General features: G+C 47.7%; 2 protein-coding genes across 5 annotated transcripts; one reads left to right on the top strand and one right to left on the bottom strand.

Annotated features, from left to right (window-relative positions):
- Positions 1-655: 655 nt before the first annotated feature.
- Positions 656-3,852, bottom strand: LOC130265264 (uncharacterized). The gene is made up of 3 exons (XM_056514223.1): positions 3,437-3,852; positions 1,566-1,718; positions 656-1,035 (listed from the first exon to the last, which is right to left on the bottom strand). The coding sequence occupies exons 1-2, from the start codon at positions 3,688-3,690 to the stop codon at positions 1,655-1,657; spliced, it is 318 nt and encodes a 105-aa protein (XP_056370198.1). The 5' UTR covers positions 3,691-3,852; the 3' UTR covers positions 656-1,035; positions 1,566-1,654.
- On the top strand, positions 3,852-16,966 carry NR2F1 (nuclear receptor subfamily 2 group F member 1). Of its 4 annotated transcripts, XM_056514220.1 has the most exons (4): positions 3,852-4,835; positions 7,960-8,487; positions 13,566-13,753; positions 13,838-16,966. In XM_056514220.1, exons 1-4 carry the CDS (start codon positions 4,385-4,387, stop codon positions 13,844-13,846), a joined length of 1,176 nt encoding a protein of 391 aa, XP_056370195.1. In that variant the 5' UTR covers positions 3,852-4,384; the 3' UTR covers positions 13,847-16,966. The 4 variants fall into 4 exon arrangements, with proteins under 4 accessions (XP_056370195.1, XP_056370194.1, XP_056370196.1 ...); XM_056514219.1 differs by having other exon boundaries at positions 13,566-16,966; XM_056514221.1 differs by lacking the exons at positions 13,566-13,753; positions 13,838-16,966 and adding an exon at positions 9,145-13,010.
- The last annotated feature ends 387 nt before the right edge of the window (positions 16,967-17,353 follow it).

The raw sequence follows: 17,353 nt of genomic DNA on the forward strand, positions 1-17,353 counted from the left end.
TGCCCCGAAACCACGAGGAAGGAAGCGGCGACTTGCCTGGGGTCGCCCGGGGAGTCGGGGCCGCCGGCAGGCTGCCCGGTCCGGGCTGCGGCTGCTGGGTCCGTCCACCTTCTCTCAGGCTTTCTGCCTCTGTCTGTGTCTGTGTCTCTGTCTCTCTCTCTCTCTCTCTCTCTCTGTCTCTCTCTCTGTCTCTCTCTCTCTCTCTCTCTCCCCCCCACCCCCCCCCCCCCCCCCGCCTCTCCGTGCCTTGCTCTCCCTCTTTTACTCCCTGTCTCTTCACAGTCTGGGGAGTAAAATCTAGATGATATACATACGGAGCTTGCTTTTTTTGTCCTATTTAATCTTATTCGTTTCACCTTTTCACTGACCAAGAAACAGGACGGAGATTTTATTTGGAAAGAGCGAGAGAGAGGAAAGAAGCCTACTGTTGCATAGTCAATAACATCCTTTTTATCAATGCAATATACAACAGAGACGGCTTGGCCAAGGGGCTCATTGAAAATCTCTTCATTATTTCGGAACAAAATCAAGCGTTTATTCTGATCTTAGGACTGATGAAGGAATCTTTTCTTCAGGCGGCTCCCAGCCTCAGATTTTAGAGTTGACAGGGAAAGAAAAAAAATATCGTGATCACTAAACATCAAAGTTGAGGGACTTTTTTTTTTTTTTCTTTACTTTTAATTAAAACAACATCACTTTACAAAAATAAATAATAACAATAAAACTTCTGTCACCTTTTTATTTCCTTTCCTTCTGCAGGTTTTCCATCCAGCTTCTAATCTGATTATAAACTTTATTGAGAGCTGAGATAAGGGTATGGTGTCGAGCAGAGGGGCCTGGGGTGTTGGTTTTGATGGGATTTTTGTTGCGGGGGGGAGGTATTCAGCTTTTACAGTCAGTTTCCTCTTTGTCACACGCAGTCTTTCGAACCCAAATTTCAGACCGCTGACAAAAGGGAAGCTGCAGATAAGGCGGGCTTGTGAGAGGGACAGAAATTGAAAGGGAGAGGGTTTTCTCTTCAGTGCAGTTTTCTATCTAAAATAAAATAAATTAAAAAAAAAAAAAAAAAAAAAAAAAAAAAAAAAAAAAGGGGGAATACATTTTTTGGTAAAAATAGGGAGTGGGGTGGAAGGCCGGAGACAGGCGCGGAACCCCCCTATCCACGGGCTCCCCCGGGCCGACGGCTCCGTGCCCACTAGATGGCAGCCGGAGCCAGCGATTCCTGCTCGCCGGGGCCGGGGCCGCTCAGGGGAGCGCCGGGGAAGGAGGGGAGCGGCACCCCAGCACCCCCCGTGCACCCCGGGACATCAGGGGATCCGCGGGGAGGGGAGCGAGGGGGAGAGCATTGCATGCAGGGCGCTTGGGGTTGTTCTGAGTGCTCACAAAGCCCCCCCCCACCCCCCGCCAAAATAAAATTAAAAGGTAGGGGTGAAACCGCCGCGAGAAGCTTGGAGCCCTGCGGGGCTGCGGATGGACGTGTTCGGTGAGTAATGAGAGATGAGGGACGAGGGACAGGCTGCAAAAATAGCCCGAAGTGGGATGGGAACATATGGGGGTTTGAATACTTGTGTGGACTCCAGTGCGTGTGTGCACAAGGGTGCGCATACACGGACGCCTGCTCCTCCGCGCAGAGCGAGCGTTTCCCTCTCCATCATTAAAAAAGCCACATGGAGTGGCTTTTGCAACCCCGAAGCGGGAGACAAATCCCTGTTTCAGATCTGCAGGGGGAAAAAAACCAAAAACCCCACATCAACTTTTCACAGGGAGCCCACATCACGTCCTTTTAATTGCACCTTTCTGCCTATCGCAATGCATCCTCCTCTGGCCATGTGTGTGATGGGGTGGGGGGAGAGGGGCCGTAGACGACCCGTACTAATCAGGTCTCAAAGTAAATAGCAGCACAGGGGGATCTCAATGTATATTGTGCTTGTCAGAAGAATCTCCTCTCCCTCTCTCTACCCTTCCTCCCTCCCTTTTCCCCTCCCTCCCTTCCTCCCCCCTGCCTTCTCCCCTCCCTTCCCCATCCCAGTCAGTAGGTAGCGGAGATTTTTTTTTTTAATTTAAAAAAAAAAAAAAAAAAAAAAAAAAAAGAAGGAAAAAAAAAAGAAAAGAAAAAAAAAAAAGAGAGAGAAAAAAGGGGGGGAAGCGCGGGGAGGTGGGGGAAGTTGGGGGGGTAACCAATGGAGTGAAGGAGGCTTGGCTAACCTTAGCCTCCCATTTTCTCTCCCCCCAGTTCAGGGCTCTGACCAGTCAGTCGCCTTTGATTATCAGTTGCCAGCAGCCCTTCTCTTGGCTCCTTGACACGAGCTCCATATAAGGCAGCGATCTCCATAGAAACGTGTCAGTTTCAATAGTAGTGTCAAAGTTCACTATATACAGACATTCGCGCAGATCCCCCTTTCGGAAACATTGCTCTGCTAGGCTTCCCGTTTAAACGCATTCATTTTTTGGGTCTCTCTCTCTCTCCCTCTCTCTCCCTCTCTCCCCCTCTCTCCCTCTCTCCCCCCCTTCCCTTTCTTGCATATTCTATTAGTTGTGTGCCCCCCCCCCTTCATCTCCCTCTTCTCCTTCCTTTTCTTCTTTTTTCCACCCTTCCTCCTTGTGTCTTTCGCTCCATTCCTGCAGGAGAAGAGGAGAGAGGTGAAACTAAAAAAAAAAAAAAAAAAAAAAAAACTCGGAAAGAAAGAAAGAAAAAAGGGGGAAAGGAGAGAGAGAGAAACAGGGGGGAGGGGGAAAGTCCGGAGAGAGAGAGACAGAAAGAACGCGTTCACATCTTAATACCGTTATTATTTTGACCATTCTTGCCTATTTTTTTTTTATTTTGGGGGAGGGCTTCTCTTCTGGGTGATGAGTTTTTACACGAAATACTTTTTTTTAGGCAACTAAACAAACAAAAAAAAAAAGAATCTTTTTGGGGCGATTTCCACCGATTTTCTTCTTTTTTTTTTCCCTCGCAACCAGTATCGTGCGCTCTCACAGGAGAAGAAGACGGAAAAGGCAAGAAAGAGGAAAAGAAGAGGATTTATTTACCGACCTACTTTGGATCTCTCTTTTTCCTGCAAGTGTCATTATTATTCCCGTTTTCTATTTTTACACTTCGCCGTGAATTCGTCTCCTCTGCGAATTTAGTCACATCCGATTTTTTTCCTGCGATTTTTTTTTTTTTTTTTTTTTTTTTTTTTTTTTTTTTTTTTTTTTTTTTAAAAAAAGGCGAGAGAGAGCGCGAGCGAGCGAGAGAGACAGAGAGCGAGAGAGAGCAGCTCGGGAGAGAAAGAGCAGCGACCGGCAACCTCCTCCTCCTCCTCCTTCCCCGCCGCCGCGACAGGAGATCAAACTGCCTCAGCTCCCCGCCCGCCTCCGCCGCGCTCCCCGGCTCCGCCGCCCTGAATGGCTGACGGCGCCCTGCCCTGGACCTGGCCCCCGGACACCTCCATACTCTGATCGCCGGCGAGCGGCTCCTCTCTCGACCTCCCGCCTCCCCGAGAGCCCACACCGGCGACAGCGGCGGCAGCGGCGGCGACAGCGACAGCAGCCTCCGCGGGAGCGGCGGCGGCCGAGCCCCGGCGGCGGCGAGCGGCGAGCGGCGACCTCCTCCTCCTCCTCTTCCTTCCCCTCCTCCTCCTCCACCTCCTCCTCCTTTTCCTCCTCCTCCTCCTCGGCGGCGCCGCGGCTTCCTCTATGCCTGCACATCCTCCGCGCTCGTAGCGCCCGGACCGCGTGTGCCTGTGCCCGTGCGTGTGTGCGAGTGCGCGAGTGGGGAGCCGAGTGTTCGCGCGTGTCTGCCTGCGTGTGCGTGTCCGGCGTGTTACTCTCCTGAATGCCTCTCCCGACAGCCTTGTTTGCCGTTTCTGATTTTGCAACTTGAAGTGGCGGCGGGGGGGGGGGGGGGGGGGGGGGAGGGCGAGAGCAGGCAGCGAGAGCGGGAGCAGAGGGGGGGACGCGGTCAGGCGGGGGTATTTTAAAGAGGGGGGGGAGCGCTGGAAAGGGCAGGGAAGGGAAGGAAAGGAAAAGGAAGGAAGGAAAAGGAAAGGGAAAGGGGGGGGGAAAGAGAGAGGGAGAAAATCCTCCGTCGCCCCCTCCCCCTCTCTGAAAAAAAAAAAAAAAAAAAAATTAGCAAGAGCGCGAGCGAGAGGAGGGGGGCTCGAGGCGGCGAAAAATAAATAAAATAAAGAAAACGGCAGGAGCGGCTCCAGCCGGCAGCAGCGGCGGCGGCAGCAGGGCAGCGGCGGCGGCAGCCGAGGCGGAGGCAGGCGGCAGCAAGGGTCCCCTCGCTCTCCGCTCGCCCCCGGCGCCCGGGCGGCCGCCAGCCCCCCGCCCCCCGCCTCACTCCCCGGCAGCCCGCAGCGAGACGCGCCGCTCCCCAGCACTTTTTTGGGCCCGAGATATGGCAATGGTAGTTAGCAGCTGGCGAGATCCGCAGGAAGACGTGGCCGGGGGCACTCCGAGCGGCCCCAACCCCGCCGCGACGCAGCCGGGCCGGGAGCAGCAGCCCCAGCAGCAAGGGAGCTCGGCCACCCCACACACCCCGCAGACCCCCAGCCAGCCGGGACCCCCCTCCACGCCGGGCACGGCCGGAGACAAGGGAGCGGGCCAGCAGGGCTCGGGGCAGAGCCAGCAGCACATCGAGTGTGTGGTGTGCGGGGACAAGTCCAGCGGCAAGCACTACGGCCAGTTCACCTGCGAGGGCTGCAAAAGTTTCTTCAAGAGGAGCGTCCGCAGGAACTTAACTTACACATGCCGCGCCAACAGGAACTGTCCCATCGACCAGCACCACCGCAACCAGTGCCAGTACTGCCGCCTCAAGAAGTGCCTCAAAGTGGGCATGAGGCGGGAAGGTGAATATTTCTTCCCTACTATGCTATCGCTCCCCTCTCCCCGTGGCTGTGCAGGCGTGCGTGTGCGAGGGCTCTCCGTCTGTCTGTGTCTGCCTGTCCGTACGCGCACACACGCGCACCTATATGCATATACATATATACACACACACACACGCGCGCACACGCACGGCGTGCAAACACACACGCATTTAAATATAAATATATTAAAATAAACACACACACATATATGTGTGTATACATATATATATATTTACTGCTCTTCGTAGCAATCCAGGACTCTATATATTTCCATGCACACGTCAATCTCTTCCTCTGCCTGCACTCCATCTGGCAGCTTTGCACCAGGTTCTGTTGTTATTGTCGATGGTGGTTGGTGGTGTTTTCTTTTGCTTTTCGGTTTGTGCCTCCTGCCCTCCCTCCCGCTCTTCCCCACCCCCTTCTCCGGCACTGCCACACTCTCCCCTTTCCCCATAATTGTGCAGAGAATTTATTATTGTTATTGTTATTATTATTATTATTATTACTACTATTATTACAATCGCTTGCTAAATATTTATCATTTAGCCGCTATCCCCACTTCCCCCTGCGCGCGCGTGTATGCGTGTGTGCGTGTGCGTGTTTTAGATGTGGTTTTGTCTATTGTTGGCATGAGACCGGAGGGTGGGGGGAGATACATCTTTCTCCCGTACGAGATGTGGTTCCATTCAGCTTCCTTCCCCCTCACCCCCTCCCCACCCCCTTTCCACCCCATCATTTCTTTTTAAACCTGCGATACTTCTCGGTAGATTCACCTCTCAGGCTCGTTTTTTTCCCAAAGAAAGATGAAAGACGTGTAATTAGAGAAAGAGGAAAGGGTGTGAAAAAGATGGAAGGGAGAAAAGGGGAGGAAAAAAAAAAAAGAAAAAAGAAAAAAAACAGACAGAAAGAAAGAAAGAAAAAGGGAGAAAATGTGCTACTCTGTCTCCGCTTCCCTGTGCTTCCCGGTGCCCCGGAGTGTGCTTCTGTGCGAGATTTGGCCTTGTTTTCATTCCATGCGTTCAAAGGAAAGTTTGTGGCTGAACCGTGTTTCTGTACTTCTGTCATTTCTTTTTTTTTCTTTCTTTTCTTTCTTTTTTTTTTTTTTTTTTTTTCTTAGTGCACTGCTCATTTTATTTCTTCATCAAACTCCACCCTCTCCTTAAAGTCTTCATACTAATCTCGATTTATAACCTCGGTTCTTCTCATTTTAGCAGCATCCGCAGCCTGCATCTGGCAGCGGGATCCCCACTATTTCCAACTGCTGTGCTATTTTTTTTTTCTCCTCCTTTCCAAAAGTTGCCTGTGGTTTTCCTTGAGTTCAGACCCATTCTGGTGTAGGGAGATTTCCTGCCCTCCTTTCTCCTCGAAACATGTTCTCTCGGTTTAAAGTTTACTCTCTGACTGTCGTTAAAGATGTTCTAAAGATGTCACGTCAGCGAAATAGATTATTTTGCGAAGCAGGGATTTTAAAACTCTATTTTATATGCCACAAGAAAAGGAATTGAATTAGGCTGCTCCAGATATGAAAGAGCTCACAAATATGATGGCTTCATTGATAGCTGCAGGGGCTGTTGGTACAAACCTGGGAGAGTGGAGGAAAGCAAAAAAAAAAAAAAAATTAAAAGGAAGGAGGAGAAAAAATAAACAAAAAAGTGAGAACTGTGCACACAGTTAAATGAAAAATATCTGCCAAGTTTGCAAGTAGATTGAAGAGGGACAGGTAGAGCAGCAGGACAGAGGTCTGGCCCGGGTGGCGAGGAGGGCTCGTTGGGGAAGAAAAGAGAAAGTTGAGAAAAATGTGGCACGCCGGAAACATGCGTGACTGCGTGTGCGGGTGTGTGCCAGCGAGCGTGTGCGGTTGTGCGGGTGTGTGTCTGCGTGTGCAGGGTACAAGCAAGCCTGAGTAGCCGTATCTTCCCCTGAAGTTACGTTTGTTTACATGGCAAGCCGGCTGCAAACGCTGGCACTGATGGAGTAAAACACACGCACACACAAAAAAAAAAAAAAAAAAAAAAAAAAAACACCAACTTTGGTCAGCTTTCGGGACTCGAGGCATGCTTACGCTCTGTGTGGAGATGGTTAATGAATCCAGTGTTTTTGCAGTTGCAAGCTTGTGCATTCACTGTGCAACGCTGACTGCAGGCTTTTGCAGTGGCAACAGCTCACCAAAGATATTAATTACACCGTTCCTTTTTTTTTCCACGAATGTTTGGCTATTGTAAGTTCGGACATTTTTGTTTTATTTCCCCCTTCCCCTTGATAATATTTAACCTTTCTCTTCCTTTTAGCAGGGAAAACTTTGCTGGGCGGGGGAGGGGGGGACTCTATGGAAAGCTGGTTCTGTGTAATAAAGTTAGCAGTGGGGAGCTGGAACGCTGCGACCTGTTCCAGCTTGAAGGGTAACGACGAGGTATTTTTGAAGAATATGGACGCATTTGGTTTTCTGAATTGCTTTATTTAATGTTTTATTCTAAAAAGAGACACATCAGTTTTTTCGTAAATTTCAGTGGTATCAGGGCAATAGGCTGGGATTCACAACAGAGCCTGGCTCTTTTTTACAGTTGGCTGTGATTTTTAACTGTACTTTCTCACCACCCGGAGGATTTCTTTGAATTTTTTTTTTTTTTTTTTTTTTTTTTTTTTTTACGTGCGGGTCTTTCTTTTGTTACCAGAGGGGAGGGGGGAAGAGGGAGGGGGGGGGGGTTGTGTGCGGATTTGTCTTGTTTGCCTTGGCTTTTTTTTTTTTTTTTTTTTTTTTTTTTTCCCCTTTCTTTTTAATCTGTTTATTTTGTGAAGCCTGTCTGCATTGTGGCCGGGGTGGGGGGAGCGGAACGCGCTTGGCTGAGGCTGCCGGAGCAGGGGTCGGGGCCGGGGCCGGGGCCGGAGCAGGGGCCGGGCGGGGGGCGCGATGCGGGTCGGCGGCAGCTGCCCGGCTCCGCATGCCTCTGTCTGTCCGTGCCTGTGCGTGTGCCGGGGGCGAGGCGCTGGCGGGGAGGGGGGAAGAAGCCCCGGCATTGTCTCCGGCTGGTTGGCAGCGCCGCCGGGGCGATGCCTGCGAAGCCTCCTGGATGCACATTTCCTCTCCTTCTCTCCTTCTTTTTGTCAGCGGTTCAGCGAGGAAGAATGCCGCCCACCCAGCCCAACCCCGGCCAGTACGCGCTGACCAACGGCGACCCCCTGAACGGGCACTGCTATCTCTCGGGATACATCTCCCTCCTGCTGCGGGCCGAGCCCTACCCCACCTCCCGCTACGGCAGCCAGTGCATGCAGCCCAACAACATCATGGGCATCGAGAACATCTGCGAGCTGGCCGCCCGTCTGCTCTTCAGCGCCGTCGAGTGGGCCCGCAACATCCCCTTCTTCCCCGACCTGCAGATCACCGACCAGGTGGCCTTGCTGCGGCTCACCTGGAGCGAGCTCTTCGTCCTCAACGCTGCCCAGTGCTCCATGCCCCTCCATGTGGCCCCGCTCCTGGCCGCCGCCGGCCTCCACGCCTCCCCCATGTCGGCAGACCGCGTTGTCGCCTTCATGGACCACATCCGCATCTTCCAGGAACAGGTGGAGAAGCTGAAGGCGCTGCACGTCGATTCGGCTGAGTACAGCTGTCTGAAAGCCATCGTCCTCTTCACCTCAGGTGAGGGGACGGGTTGGGGATGCGAGAAGTCTGGAGGAAAAAAAAAAAAAAAAAAAAAAAAAAAGGGGCAAAAAAACCCAACCAACCACCTGCGGGAAAATAAGGGGGGAAAAATTACATAGAATTATTTTTAAAGGAAAGGGACTGGAGGCCGAGGAAACATAGCACCTGATGGGGGTACACTCCGGTCCAGGGATCAGCCTCTCCCTCATCACCACTGATACTGGCTCTTTAACACACAGCCCCTCCAAAAAAAAAAAAAAAAATACTAAAAACCAAAATCAAATTAAGTGTAGGCGGTGGAAACATGCATGTTAACAATTTTTCCCTGTGATAGATGGTTTGAATTAAGTAGCAGGAAAGTTGCATTAGCATTGCCTTTGAAGTGCTCTGGTCATAGCCTATAAGAATATAATACGTATACTATTATTGTAACCTGCAAGGGAGAATTTATAAACATCAAAGGGGAACTATGTGAAGGAAATATAGGAAATGGAAACAAGGCAAGATAAGAGTCTGGGCAGCGTAATTTTAAAATTATTATTCTAATTATCATCACGATGTGGCTAATTGCCACCTCTCCTACTTGTTTTCCCTTTTCTTTTTTTTTTTTTTTTTCATTTTTTCATTTTTGTACACCCTCTCCCCATCCCCTAGCTCCTCTCTTGTACAAGCCTCTCCCCTCTTTTCCCGATTAGCAATAACTAAACAGTTCTGATAAATGTGACTTAAAACCAGGCCAAGGCAAAATTAAAAGCATTCCTGAACAAAGATGGCAAATCGTTCAAAGGCCTTGTTTAACACTGAGCAGTTTATAATCCATCAATATTTGTTGCCTTTCAAGCACGAAAGATAGTATTTACATTGTATTAAAATGACTCCTAAATTTGCACTATATTGTAATGCAGCAAATGTAGTATTAATATCGATTTGAACATCAGATAATTTATTTAGACAGGATATCTAATTTGTATGCAGGGTGGTCGGAGACATGTACTGTGACTGCCCCCTTTTATTTCCAGTGCAAATGCAGTCTCGCAGTGTTGGAGGGAATATTTCTTTGCAAAGGATAATGTGCAAATCTTAAAACAAATGGAAGATTTACTGAATAGCCAACTCGACATTTTAATGTATTTTATCATAATAAGTCTTCTTGATGGAAACATGTTTTTCAAGAGTGACAAAGAGACCTGCCTGCATTTATCAGGGTGATTTAACTCCACAGCCTGCCTGCAGACTGCCAGACTTTCCCATTCATTTCAGGGAGCTCATCAATACACAGGGACAGTCGAAGAGAACCCTTTTTCTCCCCAGACCCAACTTGGAGAGATTCTTCCCAAGCAGAGCTGGGAAAATGTCTGGCCTGTGCCTCAACCCTTCCACATGCCAAAGGCCCTGTGAAGGAAGTTGCCCCTGACAGGGACATGGTTAAGGGAATATTTTAATTTTTTTTTCTTTCTCTTCTCTCCCTGTTCCCGCAAATCCTCCCCGTTTACTTCCAAAACAATTGACCTTGGCTAGAAAAAGGGCAAGTGGCTTTAGAGAAGCCCTTCATTTACACATAATAAAAACAAATATAATAACTTAATATTTGTGAGGGGAGAAGCCCCTTCCCACAGTGAAGTGGAGAATGAAGGAAGGGAACAATAATATTATTTCAGGGCAGGATCACATGGGGCATCTCAGAAAATGGAAATATTGCTGTCAGGAGTAATCTACTACCTCTTACCCCTTCCACACATTTCCACTTTTCACTAAAATTGTTTTCATTGCATATTCAGAGGGGAATTCATGAGAAGCCTTTCTCAAAGTCATCCAACTTTAAACAAACTTTAAGTGACAGAAAAGACATTTTTGGACATATTGTCCAAAGTCCTTCACTAAGGACTTAGTATCTAAAACTGGCATGGATTTCTCCTGTTGTGGTTTTTACATTTGGGCTCCAGAGAGCATGTATTTAATCTGTAAAATTCTGGACATCATCCAAAAGCTGTGTAGTAACCCAAAACCAGCTCCTTTCTTGCCTTCTCTCCCACACCCTCCTCCTTGCCCTCATCTCCTTCCCCCCACTGCCAAACTTTGCAATATTAATTCCTGCAGCTACCTTTTCATCGTCATAAATATATGTTTCCAGGAACAGACAGAGACAGATAACATAAATCAAATAAATCTATTTGCAGCGCAATCAGAACTTTTGATTTCTGGTTAGATGCCAGCTGATCACGTCTATATTTTCTGAACACTAAACTCTTCTGAACATGTAACATGAAATACATTGCCGCCACTACAAAGGGGAAGGCTGGAGTGTGTTGAGCAGTAATGGTTATTTATTTACATAATTTCTTTTCCATAGACTGCAAGAAAAAATATAGAGCTTTCCCTTATTGACACACTGCCATGTAAAAAAGCAAGGCACACACAGGATTTTCACATTAGCCCACTTTCTGAGATGGAATAATAATTCACCTTCAGTAAACACGGATTGCATTATTTCTCCCATGGATTGCACCTCTCTGGGCTGCATAATATACTCGAGTTGTGGATCCCTTAATTATTATTATTTTTAATCTCATTCTGAAGGGAGAATTGAGACTTCCCACCCCCACTTAAGGCTGTGGAATAAAACCCAAGTGAAGGCATATGCCAGACCATTTAAAATAATTGAAGCCCAACAGATACTATCGGCATGAGAAAATTCTGAGTTTTTGAAGGTCTAAGGCAAAATCCGTGGCCAATTTTTCCAACACACACACGAATCAGGCTGATGCCCTTTCAGAGAGCAAGTTCCCCATCCACATTGTCCAGTGACCTACACTTATAGGTGCACTTATCGTAAATGTCTGATAAATATTTTACTAACCTTAAGGGTATGACATATGGGGCATAAAGAAAAAAGCCCTGCCAGGGTGTCAGTAAGACCCTTTCATATTGCATTGTTTGGAAGTTGAATAGGATCCTAATGCATAATGGGCAGATAATGCATGTAAAATAGCAAGATATATGTAAATATGGAATCTGATTTGTGGCAATCAACATATGAACAGGTCTGTGGTTTTGATATGTATTGCAAACAAGAACAGGCCCCAGCTTTTGATAGATATATATGTTGCAACCTGGTGCTTTAGATGTTGCAAAGTATCATTGCATTAAAGGTAGAGTATGGATTAGCAGAGCAGCCTGGCTCAGATAATTGTGTGTCTGAGGGATGCCAAGTCCGCAGCTCGGGTCAGAGGTTCTACTTCTCTGAAGTTCCTAAATTATGGCTTGTTTTATTTGTGTTTTTGCTTGAGGCCGTAGTATTGTAGACGAAGGTGATCCGAAATCTCTGTAAAGTCAGTTCTTGGTAAGGGAAGACTTTAGCTTCAAAAATGCCAGTACAATAGATTTTATTTTATTTTATTTTATTTTATTTTATTTTATTTTATTTTATTTTATTTTATTTTATTTTATTTTATTTTATTTTATTTTATTTTATTTTAATTTCATATATAGCTTTGAATAATTTGTTAATTTGTTGTGTCTTTTCAGGGTCACAACTCTTCATTCACATTTTTATAATGTCTTTTTGGGGGCCATTAACTCGTTCATATATGGATCTATATATTATCAAAGTCTGGCTCTTTGATCTGTTAAACTGCACTGCTGGCTGACCGCCTTGTACTGATCTTGATGGCTGGAGGATTTTTTTGTTTTGTTGGTTGGAGGTTTTTTGTTAGGATTTTTGGTTATTATTGTGGTTTGGTGTTTTAAATATCTACTCTGAGTCTTTGAAGCAATGTGGATGGCTTCAACCACCTGGGCTTGCCCACCACTTTTCCATGACTGTTCTTTCCTGGGCAAGTCCTTCCACAAGCAGCTGGTGCACAGTTATCCTCTGGTTTGGGTTATGTGTTCTCAGAGATAGGATATGTGTTGTAAGTGTCTTTCTATGTGTGCAAATGCACAGATGCATCCATACCTCTCTGCTTGTATCTATATACACAGAATAACGTGCGTAGATACAAAAGCGTGGATGTGAAGGGTTTCTGCTTTTGGATTAGTACAGCTTGCCCAGGTCGCATAGCTCTGCAAGGTGCAAGGCGTATGTTTCTGACAGTTTGGGTGCCAGAAGGACCTGTAAGGAAGGAGTCTCTCTGGTTTCATTTAGGCAAGGCTTAGCCGCTGCGGCTCTCCCCAGCTTTGTGTCTGAGAGCTACAGACGCCCGCTGAGCGCAAGCTGGGACTAACCTAGCCGTTTGCTACCGGGTTTATCACGCAGCCCGCAAAGACCTGGCAAATTTGCGATGGCTGGCAGCGAGGCAGGAGCAGAGGAGACTCCTCTGCCCCACGGCATCCCCCAGCCGGCTGCCTGCCAGTCGCTGCAGGTCCCAGTCGCTGCCTCTGTGTGATGTGCAGCCATGTCAACAAACTCCTTGTGTCTCACTCTGCCTGTGTGCCACTCTGCTTACCTTATCATTGTTGCTGTTTCTATAATTATTATTGTTGTTATTATTTATTTATTTATTTATTTATCTATTTATTCATTCATTTATTTATTCCCCCTCCCCCCCAATACCTTATTTTTCTTCCCCTCGGCGTTGTTTAAGGGGGCTGGTCCAGGTTTCCAGCATCCCGGTGGATGGGCTCCCTGGAGCAGCAGCCACGCTCGGCAGCGCGGAGTGTCGGTGGGGGGGATGTGGGAAGGAAGAGTGGGGTGTTTGTGTGCGTGTGAGGTTGGGACGAGCGGGGTGTTGGCACCCCATCGTATTCCGGGTGAGCATACCCACAGCGGCGACGAGGCGCGGCGAGGCTCGCGTTGTTTATCCGGCAGCGGTGCGCGGGATGGGATGGGATGCGATGGGATGGGATGGGATGGGATGGGGTGGGGTGGGATAGGACGGGATGGGATGGGGGAGCACCTTTGCGCTGCCCCCCATCCTCGCGGCGTTTCCCCGTGTGGTTCCCAGCCACTAACCATCTCCCCCCCCGCTTCCTCCTCCTCCTCCTCCTCCTCCTCCTCCTCCTCCACCTCCTCCCTGCACTCTCCCCCCGCCCGCCGCCGCTCGGCGCTGCCTCCGCGGGTGCGGTGCGGTGGGCAGACGCCTGCGGCCTGTCGGATGCTGCGCACATCGAGAGCCTGCAGGAGAAATCGCAGTGCGCGCTGGAGGAGTACGTGCGGAGCCAGTACCCCAACCAGCCCAGCCGCTTCGGGAAGCTGCTGCTGCGGCTGCCCTCCCTGCGCACCGTGTCCTCCTCCGTCATCGAGCAGCTCTTCTTCGTCCGCTTGGTAGGTAAAACCCCCATCGAAACCCTCATCAGGGATATGCTACTGTCGGGGAGCAGCTTCAACTGGCCTTACATGTCCATCCAGTGCTCCTAGAGCCCATCCCGCATCCCCGGCGGAGAGGCGGCGGAGCGGCGGAGAGGGGAGCGCTCGCACCGAGGGGCAGTCGGGGTGCGGGGGGGTCCCGGGAGGTGGACACTGAACAAAAGAAAGGGCGAGTGGGAGCAGACTGGGGCCGTGGAGGGGAGAAGGACGGACCTGTCGTCCGTGGAGGTTGTGATGTTTTTTCGCCTTTTTTTTTTTTTTTTTTTTTTTGGCCTATTTTGGTTTTGTTTTGTTTTTTTTTTTTTTTTTTTTCTTTCGGAGAGGAGGAAAAAAGAAATAAATAATATTAATAAAAGAGACAAAAAAAAAATGAGTATTGAGGGGATATTAACCAAACCTGAAGGGGATACTGGATCTTCCAGGATTTATTGTGGACTGTTGTTGATATATGCTGTACAGTAAACCAACAAAACAAAAAAGCATTGAAACTGAACTGAACCTTGTGTAGAATGAAAAAAAACCCGCCCAAAACCAAGCAAACAACAAAATTTCCATGCGCAAACACTTACCATGAACATTGTTACTCATTTTGTAATATATTAGTCTTTATTTTCATTTTTGGTAAAAGTTAAAACATCATATGCGCATAAAGGAAAAAAAAAATGGAGAATTAGGGGAAAATAACATTTTCCAAATAATTATAAAAGAATTGTCCTGTGTCTATGTATCTATATCTGTTTTGTATTTTTTTCTGGTTCCAAACCAGGTTTCCTGTGATTCTATACTAATAATTTTTGATATAACCCTTTGCTTCTTATAATGAGTGCGATATATGTTGTCAAAGCTGTTCTTCAAGAATTAAAATTGAAGTGAGAATTTAAAAAAAAATAAAAGAATTTAGCAAAAAAACCCCCAACTTATCACCCCACAACCCATGAGTCTTGTTGCTTGAAACATGCCAACAATTCACTGAAAAAAGAGAAAAAAAAAAAAGAAAAAAAAAAAAAAAAGGAAAAATAAAAAGAAAAGAAAAAAATGTAAACAACAACAACAAATTTCCCCACATTTTTAACTCCTGTACTGGTGCTAAAAAGGAAAACTTTAAAAATACTTGGGAGGGGTAACCAAGTCGTGTAAACTGAGGGATGCTCCAAAATGGACTTGACATATAAGCTTAGGGCTGAGCTGTCAAGGCCTAGGAAAAGGGAGCAGGAGTTGCAGTGTGATGCCTTAGGTGTCCTCACCTCTCTGGGACTGCACCACAGACTCTCCACTAAGGCTGATGGCCTATCAGGCTGACCTACCCCTTTTTGAAGCACCTTTTCCCATCACCTGGATTTTCCACTGAGTTCACACATTGCTTTCTACTCTCAGACACTGTGGGCATGGGTTGAAGTCACCACATGCCATCATCTCTGCCCGTGCAGCAGGAGGCATACTCTAGCCATGAGTCCTGTTTGTTCCAGGCATGGTGGCTTTTGGCCTCTGGGGGCTAGGTGTGGGGTTGTGGGGTTTTTGTTTTTATCTTCTTTTCCACTCCAAGGGCTCACAAACCCCAGTGTAGGCTCCAGTGTGCATGCCTTGTGCTTACTGTCAGCCAGAACAGATCTCTCGCTTTTTTTCCCCAACTCTAGTTGCTGTGTGTGGAGGGTATTCCCACTCCATTAATATAGAAATCCAGCTGGATGCTCGCTCATTGGGTGGTGAGCTAGTGCATTTCATGTATGCTTATGTGCCATGGCCAGGCAAAAAAACACAGGCTGTGACATCCCACACCATGGCCCACCCACTGCCAGGGCCTGAGCTCTGTGCCAAAAGCCCCTTTTCATTTCAGCTTGTCTTTTTTTTCCCCCCAGAAAATTAAAAATCGTTTTTGTAATGGAGCTGCTTTGAAGGTAAAGGCTTCTAGCTGGTGGTGCAGATCTCTGTAACAGCTTTCAGTGCATTAATGTTTTATAGGATCTGAGACGGAGCTGTAAGAACACATACTACCAAGGGAGCTCTTTCTTAATGTATTAATAAAGCTGGATCTTTAAAAATAACATTGTCCCACTCACACAGACACCTCCTGTGCCCTCCAAACAAGCCTAGATGAGGTAGACTTTTCAGTTTGTGAAGACATGGGCAGTGTTTTCTTTTTAATTTGCTGTTCTCCATACTCTCCTCGCTTTCTTTCCTTCCCTCCCTCCCTCTCGCTCTCTCTCTCTCTTTCTCTCAATCTCCCATCATTTTTTTTTTCATTCTTTATTTCTTTTTCTCCTATTTTTTTTTTTTTCTTTAACAAGATTCTTCAACTCGCTTGGGGTTTTTAATATTCTAGGCGCAGCAGAGCTGAGGTGAGAGCAGCTCTATGCAGGAGACAGTTACAGCTGGATAATCAACACTACGGCCAGATCCTCTATGGGGGTATCACCTCATTGGGGATGGAGAAACGGCCTGTGTTCATAGGTGCTGGGAGTGGGGGAACTTGGATAATTCCAGACCTGGGCACACAAGAACGGGAATTAGGGAGTTAGGCAGAGAGACAGACAGACAGACATCCTCCCTTTTGTCACTCACTTGGACGCTGCATGAGTGAGAGCTTTGTTCCTGCCCCTTCCCCCTGGAGAGAGGGGGTCCAGCAGCCCCTCCGGGCACTCAACAGGGAGTGAGCGGGACTGCTCAGACATGGGAGGCGCTGAAAGCAGCATTTTCACCGCTGCTTTATGGTGGGATGGGTGATTTGGAACCCAGATGAATCAGCAGTTTAAAACACAAACAAACTAAAAAAATAAAACAAACAAACAAACAAAAACCAGCAAAACCCGAGCCCCAAAACCCCAAACCCACCAAAACAAACAAGCAAACCCCCCCCCAAAACCAAAAATAACAACAGAAACAAGCCAACAAAACAAAAAACCACCACCACCCCCAAAATAAACAAAACTGATGGGGATATCGGAAGAGAAAAACAAGTCTCAGTTTCTTCCAATGAGATGTAAATAAATTCATTACGGTGTTATCCCACTGATGAAAACAGATAAACTTTTTCGTAGATATTTTTCAATTAATTTTCATATTTATGAGTAATAATAACCCACGGATTGCCAAGAAACTTGCAGGTGTAGAGGAGGTGTACGAGATGCACTTATTTCCATGTATGTGCCTAGAAAGAAGTGTTTCAATCCCTTATTAAACTTTGCTTATAAGACGGTATCGTGTTCTGAAGTGTTAACTGCTCAGTCTGCCTTGTGTCAGTGGATGTTTTCCCTTGCCACGCTGCAGCCTCTCGGGCATTCATACGGCAGCTACAAGTACTGTATCATCGCGTCACAGAGTGGTATTTGCTGGGGGAAAAAAAATTAATATTTGAATGTGGAGACGGGCTGGGGTCCCTCAGCCAGTTTCTGCCGATTTATTCGTAAGCTGCAATATACTGCTTTAAAACCAACCCCAGCTACATCTCTTCTGGCCGGTTGTTGCCGGGGGCCGGGGGCTGTCCCCGGAGGCTCCTGGGCTCCCCAGCTCCTCAGGAGACGGGGTCGGCAGGGAGTTCCCTCGCATCCTGCATCCCCGCAT

Source organism: Oenanthe melanoleuca, chromosome Z (assembly GCF_029582105.1).
Source record: "Oenanthe melanoleuca isolate GR-GAL-2019-014 chromosome Z, OMel1.0, whole genome shotgun sequence".
Taxonomy (NCBI): Eukaryota; Metazoa; Chordata; class Aves; order Passeriformes; family Muscicapidae; genus Oenanthe; species Oenanthe melanoleuca.